The following is an 11,814-nucleotide window of genomic DNA, read 5'->3' as shown; positions in this document are numbered from 1 at the left end:
AGGGGTGACATTCGCGCGGTGAAAAGGGGCGCGCGCGAAGAGGGTGCCAAGCGTTGGCTTCGCTGGTCTTGACCGTTGGCTGTGTGTGGCCTCTGAGCAAGTCGGTTGGCACCTGGCTGGCTCAAAGGCCAGGCCTGTCCAGGAACAGCACAAGAAATTGGGCAGGCGGTGAGAAGCTGAAAAGGCCCATGAAATATGGCAGACAAAGGCAAAAAGGGCAAAGGGGGGGTCCCTCCTCCAGCCGGCAAAGCCCAGGACACGAAGAAGGAGGATGATCCACAAGTAAAGACACTTCAGCCCAAGGATGAAGTGGGCACGAGGAAGGGGTGTCGCCGCTACCAATGGGAATTAAAGGACAGCAACAAAGAGTTCTGGATTATGGGGCATGCCGGGGTCAAGATCCTGAGCGTGGTAAATTGGTCTGGTATCTCTGGGCGGGGGTCCAAGGACAGAGAGAGGGAGGAGTGGGTTCCAGAGGGCTCCAGAGGTGGCTCAGGAGTAGGTGAGAGCTCTTTGCCATGTCTCCTGGCAGGGCTGCCTAATAGCTGCGCTGGTCATGTTCACTGGGACCGCAGTGCACCCCCTTCTGACACTCATCATCACCATGGAACTGTCAGTCTTCGTGTTCTTCATCATTGTCAACTCCTTCGCCATCCAGAGATACATGCCCTTCATCCTGTGGCCCATTTCTGTAAGTGTGGGGCACTGGGGAGTGCTGGAGGCTGGTGTACATTCACAGGTGTTAACAGAGAGACCTGTATCACCTCCCACATTTGTGTCCAGGCATGGGCTCAGGCACCTTGGGGTGGAGCTGAGGCAGAGGCCAGAGGCCAGAGGCAGCTGTATTTAGATAGAAAAAGGCTCCGGAAAAAAACAGCTTTGGGAAAGGAGCCTCTAACCCACCTGGTGATCAAACCACAAGGTCTTTGCTCTTCTGAGGGTTTGCTGTACTTTAGGGAGGGGAGGTGTAGCAACTATCTGTTCCTCCAAGGCCTGTACCAGCTCACTGGGAGATCTGACTGGGAGACCACCCAGAAGGTACCTCATTCAAAGAAAAACAATCTTCCCATAAATCAGTAAAATTGAATGAGAATTTTTTTAAAAATTACTTCTAAAACAGCCTTAGATCTCCAATGACTATCCCAAAGGATGTTCTGCCCAGAGAGGTTCTGCCTAACACAGTAGTCCATTGAAATAGGACTGGGCAATTTAACCAACCACTTCTAGCCTCTGTATTCTCATCTGTAACATGAGGTCAGTAATATTCACTTTCATGGTTGTTCCTGAGATGTAAATGTAGAGTGCTTGAGGATGTGCCTGAGGACTCATGGACTTGAATGCCTGCCCATTACCTGTGTAATCACAGAGCATAGACCTAACTCCCACCTGGCCCAACGTTCCTTATGCATTGCACATTCATAGCATGCCTCCAGAGTCCTATGCTCACTGGTTCACTAAATTTACACATAAAATGAGCTCATAATTGCTAAGTAACTTGCCCCCAGGTAACTCAGACAGTAAGTGGCAGAAAAAAAGATTCAAACCAAGCTTTGTCAGTAGAATCTAAGTCCTTAACTACACTCTGTCCTGCCAACTTGTTAAAAGTTATTAGGGTCGAGGGATCCACAGGTCTTAGTGAGGTATGTGAGGACCTCCAGTATAGGGAAAAAGTAGAAGAAAGCCAAATAAGACTCTTGGGAAAGGGATAAGTAGAGGACAAAGTAAAGGGACCGGCAGAGAACAAGTTCCTAGCCAAGGAGCTTGAGAGAAAATACATTTAGTTCTAGCATGATGAAAAACAACAAACACTGAAAATCCTCCTGCTGAACTTACCTAAACTACTAGGTGAAATGTAAGCACTATTTAACTGCATGGCTGAGCTGGCAAAAAAGAAAGGGAAAAAACACAGTATCCAGAAATGGAAAACAGGAGCATTGATCGAATAAGCCACCGAAGTGTGGGTGGGAATGCCTCATGAGGTGTTACCCTAGGAACCTAGACTATGGGTTTTCATCCACTCTCCAGTTAGGTAATGAGGCCTTGGTCCCAAGCAAAGTGGGGATTTAGAACTGAGAGCCCTGCCTAAAGCCAACACTCTGCAAAGACTACAGTACTCCTTTAGGGAAAGTACCAAGGAGATACCTTTCCTCACACAGAGGAACTGGAAAACGTGCTCATCTCTGTCTGAGCTTTGAGTAGAAAAAACAAAAAGACTACCTTGAGAAACAGACATCTTGAGCCTGGACTTTATAGATTTGGTTTGAATTTTTACTACTTTCAGACTAGAAATTGTATGTGGCCTAGAAAACATAATGCCTGAGAATTAGCATGAAAATTGATCCCAATTTGCTAATATTCTGATGATATCCATGGGACTCCTGATAGAATCAAATACAAAAATCACAATCAAAACCTGAAGAGATTCTCACAGGGTGGACATGAGGTTGGGGGGTGAGGGTGCCTTGTCAAAAATGAACTCACAGTTCAAAACTACAAAGTGTTTTATTTTAAAATCCCCCTGAGTAAGAATCAAGAATCAGCAAACATAACAAATGGGAGGATTAGAACACTGAAAATATAAGATAATTTAAGACCTTTCAGAAAATAGGAAATATTTTTTAAATTATGAAAGACATAAATAAGAGGCCTAAGAAAAGAATAGACACCATGCCCAAGGGGAGTGGGGGGGAGGGGGTGACTGGATAAAGAAGGTGAAGGAATTAGCTAAAGAATATATATGCATACCCCACAGACACAGACAATAGTTTGGTGAAGGCCAAGGGAGGGGGAGGCAAGGGTAGGGTGGAGGTGGACAAAGGAGGGAGGGAAGGGGGACACCTGCAATTATGTCAACATTAAAATTGTTTAATTAAAAATTAATAAAGAAAAGAATAGACATTATGAGAACAGACTAGACAGATCTGTCTTTAAATTTTTTATCAATTTGAGGAAAGGAGAGAGAGAGAACAAAAACATTGATTTGTTGTTCCACATATGGATGCATTCATTGTTTAATTGTTATATATGCCCTAACCAGGGATTGAACCCACAACCTTGGTGTTTCAGGACAACACTCCAACCAAATGAGCTACCCAACCAGGGTTAGACAGATCTTGTTTCAAGTACAAAATATAATGTCTAGGATTAAACATACAGGGTTGGACAAAAGTAAATTTACAAGAGTAAACTCTTTGTTCTGCGTACTCACAACTATAAACCCACTTTTATCCCACCTTGTATAGTTATTGAAATAAAAATGTCAATAGATGGGTTAAAAAGCTTGTCAGACAAAGCTAGAGAGTTAGTGAACTAAAAGATGTGGGGAAATTACCCAGAACATAGCACTGAGAGATAAAGAGAAAATATGAAAGAAGTTGAGAAAGACAATATGGAATGAGAAAGTCCATCATATGCCTAATAGGTGTTTCAGGAGAAGAAACTCAAGAGAATGGAGGAGAGGGAATATTCAAAGTGATAATAACTGAGAACCATCCAGATTTAATGAGTGACATCACTAAAAATGGCAGAGTAAGAATTTTAGTTCTGTCCCTCCATTAAAGCAATGACTAGGCTATCAAAACTGTCAACTTTTTCAGAACTCTGGAGTCTAATTTTTTTTTAATTTACAATAACCAGGGGAATGCTTAATGAAGAAAGCAGCTGTTGGATTTTGGTAAAAGTATGTTGCAGCATTTTAACTTACATGCCTGCCATCCCTCACTCTCCAGCCTCTCAGTTGCCATGAAAATAACAGCCCACATTCCTGGCCACATTCCTTGTCAGTGGCAAAGGGAACATTGCAGATCTTGTTCTCAAAGAATTGTGGTTGTGTGTTTTGTCCTGTCTAGTGGCTCCCTGAGGGGTTGGCCCAGGGACTTTCTCAGAGCTTTCTCAGGACTGAAGTAGACTCCTGGATAGAATTTGTCAAAACCATTTAAAAGCAAATACCACATGTCCCCAAAAATGTACACATGGTATTTGTAGATTATATTATATTTTGAAAATGAAATGTATTTTCATAAACAATGGCTTTATAATTATTCAAAGTTGTGCATACATTTTGGGGGGGCACCCCATATACTAACTAACCACAACTACCTGAGACAAGGGAAAACACATGAGGCAAGCAGTAGACAGACCAGAAGTTTAGGAAGGAGGAGGTTGAGAAAGGAGAATAAGAGCTTTGTAAAGCTCCCCCCTATACCAGGGAATCTAGAAAGCCATGCATATGCCCAGGGCTGAATACGTTCTCTGAAAAGATCCTAAACTTTCACCTCTAGCTGACTTTTAGGCTTTGCACAAGCATCAAGTGAAAACATCCTGGACAAGTGTTGAAGGAGTACCCCAAGACAGAGCCAATCTGCAAAGAATGCTATTTTTGTTTGTTTCCAGATAGTTAAGGCAATGTCTGTCAAATGTCACCCCATCTGACATTTAAGCTAATAAAATAAAAACTTCAGTGATCACATAAGAGTAATAATACAATTTTTCAATAAATAGTTTAGAAAAAGTCACTAAACATACAAATGACAACAAATCACAACAAGCAACAACAACTAACCTGGGGAGGAAGGAGAATCTGATTTTCAGAGTAACTACATTATATTCAAAATGCCCAGTTTTCAAAGAATTAAAAGCCATGCAGCAAAAGAAAAAGAAAAGAAAGTATGACCCATTCACAGAAAAAAAAATTAGAAACCATCCCTGAAGATGCCCAGATAGTAGACTTACTAGACAAAATCTTTATGTTAACTGTCTTGAAAATGCTAAGAACTAAAGAAAACCAGAAGAACAATTCACGAACAAATAGATAATATAAATAAAGAAAAATTATAAAAAGGAACCACACAGAAATTCTGGAGCCGAAAAGTAATATAAATAAAATGAAAAATACACTAAAATAGCTTAACATCATATTGAGCAGCCAGAAGAATGAATCGGTGAACTTGTAGATCAGTTAAGATTATTCAGTGTGAGGAACAGAAAGAAAAAAATGAAATCCTTAAGAGACCTTTGAGACACCATCAAGCATACTAACATGCAGAGTCCAAAAAGGAAAAGAGAGAAAAGAAAGCTGAAAGAATATTTAAAGAAACAATGGCCAAAACCTTTCCAAATTTGATAAAAGATATAAATCTACACATCCAAAAAGTACCAAGTAGAATAAACTCAAAGTGATTTGCACTGAGATACATTATAATCAAACTGTCCAAAGACAAAGAGAAAGTCTCAAGAGATAAACAACTCATCCAGTACATACAAGGGACCATTAATAAGATTAACAGCCAATTCCTCATCAGAAACTATGGAGCCAGTGGATGAGGTACTTAAAGTCCTGAAAGAAGAAGAAAAATGTCAACCAAGAATTCCTTCAAATTTACTATCTATTATGAATTGAATTGTGTCCCCCCAAAATATGCTGTAGTCCAAAATCCAAGTACCTTTAAATGTGATCTTATTTGGCAATAAGATCTTTGCAGATGATTAAGATAAGATCTTAGAGTAGGCCCTAATCCAATATGACTAGTATCTTTATAAAGGTAAAGAAATTTGAACAGAAAGATAGACACACACAGATGAAAGATGACGTGAAGAGACACAGGAAGAAAATAGGAAGGTGAGGCAAGCCAAAAATGCCTAAAAATTGAAGAAAGGCCTGGAACTAGCATCTTCAGAGGGAACATGGCCCTACCAACACCTTGATCTTGGACCTCTGGCTTCCAGAACTGTGAGACGATAAATTTATGTTGTTCTAAGCCACCCAGTTGGTGGTACTTTGTTATGGGAACCCCAGTAAATGAATGCAATATTCTTAAAAACTGAAATTATCTTCCAAAAATTAACATTAAAAAATGTAGGTATGGAGGGAAAAGATAAACCAAAGAACTTATATGCATATATACATAACCAATGGACATAGACAACAATACTGTGAGAGGCGGGGGAATCGGGAGGTGGGTGTCAATGGGGGGAAAAGGAGAAACATCTATAACAAAAATAATTAATTAATAAAAAAAAAGAAAAAATGGTGAAATTAAGAAATTCCCAGATAAAAGGTGAGAGAGTTTGTTGCTAGTAGACATGCACTGCAAAAAATGCTGGCAGGTGCAGCTCAGTGGTTAGAGTGATGGCCCACACAGAGAAGGGTCACAGATTCAATTCCTGGTGAAGGGCACATACCTGAGTTGCAGGTTCGATCCCCAGTCAGGGTGCATGCAGGAGGCAACCAATCAATATGTCTCTCTCACATTGATGTTTCTCTCTCTCTCTTCCTCCTCCTCCCTCCCTCCCTCCCTCCCATCCACTCTCTCTAAAATTAAAATCAATGGAAAAAGTATCCTCAGGTGAAAATTAACCCAAAAAAAAAAAAAATGCTAAAGAGAGTCCTTCAGTCCAGAATGAGAGGCCACACTACATAGTAACTTGAAGCCATGAAAGAAAGACCACCAGTATAGATAACTACATAGGTAAATATAAATCTATATTAATGGGCCACAATTTATAAAGATATAATTTGTGACAATAACAATAAAGAGAGTTTTTGTGTACTATTGAAGCAAAGTTGGTATCAATTCAAACTAGATTGTTACAAATTTAAGGTATTCATTGTAACCCCAAGGTAACCTATATGTATTATGTGTGTGTGTGTGTGTGTGTGTGTGTGTATACATATGCACACACACACATATATATACACATATAATATGCATATGGAAATGAAAAGGGAGTAAATTTGGTACATTACAAAAAATTAAACACAAAAAGAGGTAGTAATGGAGGAGCTGAAGAACAACAGAGATATGACATAAAGAAAATGGCAAAATTACAGAAATAAATCTGTATCAGTAATTATTCTTAATCTACATGGATTAAACTCTCCCATAAAAGGCATAGATTATCACAATGGATTTAAAAAGTCATAATCTGCCCGGCCAGTTTGGCTCAGTGGTTGAGCATCAACCCATGCACCAAGAGGTCACCAGTTCAATTCCCGGTCAGGGATCACACCCAGGTTGTGGGCCCAATCCCCAGTGGGGGCATGCAGGAGTCAGCCAATCGATGTTCTCTCTCAGCGATGTTTCTATTTCTCTCTAGCTCTTCTTTCCTCTCTCTCTAAAAAAATCAATAAAAAAAAAACTTTTTTAAAGTAATAAATAGCCCTGGCTGGTTTGGCTCAGCAGTTAGAGCGTCGGCCCATGGACCAATGAGTCGCGGGTGTGAATCCAGCCAAGGGCACGTACCTTGGTTGTGATTCATCCCCGGCCCTGGTTGAAGTCATGTGGGAGGCAGCCACTAGATGTGTCCCTTTCATGTTGATGTTTCTCTCTCCCTCCCTCCCACTCTGTCTGAACAAAAAATGGGAAAATGTCCTCAGGTGAGGAAAAAAATAAAAATAAAGTAATAAATAAAAAGCCATAATTCTACTATATGAGGATCACAAGAGACTCACTTTGTATCTAAAGATGCAAAAAGGTTGAGAGTGAAAATGAAAAAAGGTACTCCATGCAAACAGTTACCAAAAAAGAGCTGAGGTAGCAATATCAATATCAAATTTAATGAAAGATGTAACAAAAGTACAGACTTCCAGTCAAGATGGCGGTGTAGGTAAACATGGTATGGCCTCCTCCCACAACCACATCAAAGTTACAACTAAACTAAAGAACAACCATCACTCAGAACCACCTGAAATCAACCTAAATGGAAGTCCTACAACTACAAAGTTAAAGAAGCCACATGGAGACTGGTAGAAGAGGAGGCACAAATGGGCTGGTCCCACACCTACATGTGGCAGATGAAAACCAAGAGGAACACCTCAGCTGGGGAAAGTCCTCCCTGAGAAGTGAGGGGTCCCCATCTCACACCAGACCCCCCAGATCAGGGTACCAGTGCCAGGAAGTGAAGTCCCCACCACTTCTGGCTGTAAAACCAGTGGGAACTGAGGCTGAGGGAGGCTGAGACTGCTGGAACCCCAAATAGTTCCTCTTAAAGGGCCCACACACAGACTTACTTGGACTCACTCCTTCTGTGCTCCAGCGCTGGGGAGTCAGCTTGAAAGGTAACAGAGACATATGAGGAAGAACTGAATTGTTTGGCATTGGGGAGAGAGCTGGAGAGGCAGCTTTATCCCAGACAGATGTGCTGGTGGACACCTTTGTTCCTTTGGTGAGCCCTTCCCCCACAGGGCAGTCAGACCCACCAAGCTGTATCCAGTGGCTTTACCATAGGATTGGCCTGTCTTGGCTCTTGCTTCAGATTTCCTAAATTCCTCAAACAAACAGCACCTGGCCTCAGCGAGCCCCATACCTCTAGCTAAATGGCCCCAGGCCAGGCATTAGAAGAGCCAGCCTTGGTTCACAGCTTGGCTTTGCCTGGGCACCTCCAAGACCAGCACAAGAAGCAGCCACCTGAAGATTGTTTTATAGCTTATGCCTGGTGACCCACAGGCAGAGGCTGACCTTGTTCCAAAGCCAGCCCACCCAGTGGACAGCTTCAGACCACATTGAAGCACCACCACCCAACCACCTCCACAAGCGACACACTCAAAGAGTGGATTCAGTGAGTACCAGACCCTCCTAAAGTAAGTCTTGCTCCTACAGGATACCTACTACAATAGGCCACCTTAGGAAGCCTAGGAGACATAGCAACTCCACCTAATACATAGAAACAAACACAGGAATGTAACCAAAATGAGGAGACAAGGAATCATGTCCCAAATGAAAGAACTGAACCAAACTCCAGGAAAAGAACTAAATGAAATGGAGATAAGCAATCTAACAGATTCAGAGTTCAAAACACTGGTTATAAGGATGGTCAATGAACTTAGTGAGAATTTCAAGGAACTTAGTGAGAACCTCAAGAGCATAAAAAAGGACCAGTCAGAAATGAAGGATGCACTAACTGAAATGAATAATTAGTAGAGTAGGTGAAGCTAAGAAGCAAACCATCAATTTGAAATATAAGGAAGCAAAAAATACCCAATCAAAACAAAGAATCCAAACAAATGAAGACAGTATAAGGAGCCTCTGGGACACCTTCAAGCATACCAACATTTGTATCATGGGGGTGCCAGAAGGAAAAGAGAGCGAGCAAGAAATTGAAAACCTATTTGAAAAAATAATGACAGAAAACTTTTTTAACTTGGTGAAGAAAACAGACATACAAGTCCAGGAAGCACACAGAGTCCAAAACAAGATGAACCCAAAGAGGTCCACACCAAGACACATCATCATCAATATGCCAAAGGTTAAAGACAAAGAGAGAATCTTAACACTGGTTAAGAGAAAAGCAGTTTGTTACCTACAAAGGAGCTCCCATAAGACTGTCAGTTGATTTCTCAAAGGAAACTTTGCAGGCCAGAAAGAAGTGGCAAGAAATATTCAAAGTGATGAAAAGCAACAACCTACAACCAAGATTACTCTATCCTGCAAAGCTATCATTTAGAATCAATCAACATTTAAAAATTTTCCCAGACAAGAAAGAGCTAAAGAGACTTCCAGTCAAGATGGCAGCGTACGTAAACGCGGTATTGCGTCCTCCCACAACCACATCAAAGTTACAACTAAACTACAGAACAACTATCATTCAAAACCACCTGAAATCAAGCTGAATGGAAGTCCTACAACTACGAAATTAAAGCAGCAACCACATCCAGACTGGTAGGAGGGGCGGCTGTGCAAGCGGGGGCTGCGGCGGCAGCAGTGGCACGATGGGCTGTTCCCACACCCAAGTGTGGCAGATAAAAATCAGGAGGCTCCCTCGGCTGGGAAGGTCCTTCCTGAGGACTGAGGGGTCCCCGTCCCACACCAGGTGCCCCGCTCAGGGTTCCAGTGCCAGGAAGAGAAGTCCCCATAACTTCTGGCTGGAAAAACCAGCGGGAACTGAGGCTCAGGGAAGCTGGCGGCTGGAGCCCCAGGCAGCTCCCTAAAGGGCCTGCACGCAAACTTATCGGACTCTCTCCCTCTAAGCTTGGAGGGGAGGCAGCTCGAGGGGCACCAGAGTCATACAGGGAAGAACTGAGCTGTTTGGCACTGGAGCAAGGGCTGGAGAGGGGGCTTTCTTGGGGACAAACGTGCTGTAAGAGGCCTTTGTTCCTTTGGTGAGCCCTTCCCCGGGGGCAGCAGATACTTGCCATATCTGGGACTCCAGCAACCTGGCTCACACCGGTAGCCAAGCCCTGGTTACCCCCTGAGGCCCCGCCCCGCCCCACCCAACTTTCAAACCCACCCAAGCTGTTGCCATTTGCTTAACCATAGGATAGGCCGGTCTTGGATCCTGCTTCAGGTTTTCCTAAATTCTTTCAAACAAGCAGCATCTGGTCTCAGATAGCCACATACCTCTCATTAAGTAATACACTGAAACAAACACAGGGAGGCAGCCAAAATGAGGAGACAAAGAAATAGGTCCTAAATGAAAGAACAGAAAAAAAAACCCAAAAAAAGAACTAAGCGAAATAGAGATAAGCAACCTAACAGATACTGAGTTCAAAATACTGCTTATAAGGATGCTCAATGAACTTAGTGAGAACCTCAGTGAACTTAGGGAGGGCCTCAAGAGCATAAAAAAGGACCAGTTAGAAATCATGGATACACAGTTAGAATTGAAGGAGGCATTAACTGAAATAAAGAATAATTTACACAGCTTCAATAATAGAGTACGTAAATCCAAGGAGCAAACCATCGATTTGGAATATAAGGAAGCAAAAAATGCCCGATCAGAATAGCAAAAAGAAAAAAGAATCCAAAAAAATGAGGATAGTGTAAGGAGCCTCTGGGACAACTTCAAGCATGCCAACATTCGCATCTTGGGGGTGCCAGAAAGAGAAGAGCGAGAACAAGAAATCGAAAGCCTGTTTGAAAAAATAATGGCAGAAAACTTTCCTAACTTGGTGAAGGAAACAGACATACAAGTCCAGGAAACACAGAGAGTCCCAAACAAGATGAACCCCAAGAGGCCCACACCAAGACACATCATCATCAAAATGCAAAAGGTTCAAGACAAAGAGAGAATCTTAAAAGCAGCAAGAGAAAGGCAGATAGTTACCTACAAGGGAGTTCCCATTAGGCTGTCAGCTGATTTCTCAAAAGAAACTTTGCAGGCCAGAAGGGAGTGGCAAGAAATATTCAGAGTGATGAAAAGCAAGAACCTACAACCAAGATTATTCTATCCTGCAAAGCTGTCATTTAGAATCGATGGACATATAAAAACTTTCCCAGACAAGAAAAAGGTAAAGGAGTTCATCACTACCAAACCGTTATTATATGAAATGATGAATGGTCTTTTTGAAAAAAAAAGATAGAATGTATGAACAAACAAAATGGCAATGAATACATATCTATCAACAATGGAATCTACAAACAAAATGAACAGGAAGAACAGAAACATTCTCATAGATACAGAGAACATTTTGTTGGTTACCAGTTGGGAGAAGGGGGTTGGGGGAATGGATGAAAAAGGTGAAGGAATTAAGAAGTACAAATTCATTGCTAGACTGACAAACCTCAAAGGGAAAGGGGTTGGGGGGGTGGGAAGAAATAAACCAAAGAACTTATATGCATAACCAAGGGACACAGACAATAGTGTGGGAAAAGGTAGGAGGGGGGTGAAAGTGGGGAGGAGGGGGTCAATGGGGGAAAAATATGGAACATCTGGAATACATTTTACATCCAACAATAAAGATTTAAAAAGAAAGAAAGAAAGATCTAAAGGAGTTCATCACCACCAAATCAGCATTACATGAAATGTTGACCAGTCTGGAGGATTCCAAAATGGCGGTGGAGGGAATGGAAGCTACACAGACCATCTCCCAGAACCAAA

At 42.0% G+C, this 11,814-nt stretch overlaps 1 protein-coding gene across 1 annotated transcript in view; it reads left to right on the top strand.

Moving 5' to 3' along the window:
* The first annotated feature begins 195 nt into the window (after positions 1-195).
* CMTM2 (CKLF like MARVEL transmembrane domain containing 2) overlaps positions 196-11,814 on the top strand; it is a 32,920-nt gene continuing 21,301 nt past the window's right edge. The window contains exons 1-2 of the mRNA XM_036276066.1: positions 196-411; positions 533-691. Of these exons, the coding sequence (XP_036131959.1) occupies positions 196-411; positions 533-691 (375 nt within the window). The remainder of the gene's footprint in view (positions 412-532; positions 692-11,814) is intronic.

This window comes from Molossus molossus, unplaced genomic scaffold (assembly GCF_014108415.1).
Source record: "Molossus molossus isolate mMolMol1 unplaced genomic scaffold, mMolMol1.p scaffold_m16_p_21, whole genome shotgun sequence".
Lineage (NCBI taxonomy): Eukaryota > Metazoa > Chordata > Mammalia > Chiroptera > Molossidae > Molossus > Molossus molossus.
This window is presented reverse-complemented; position numbering and strand designations above follow the sequence as displayed.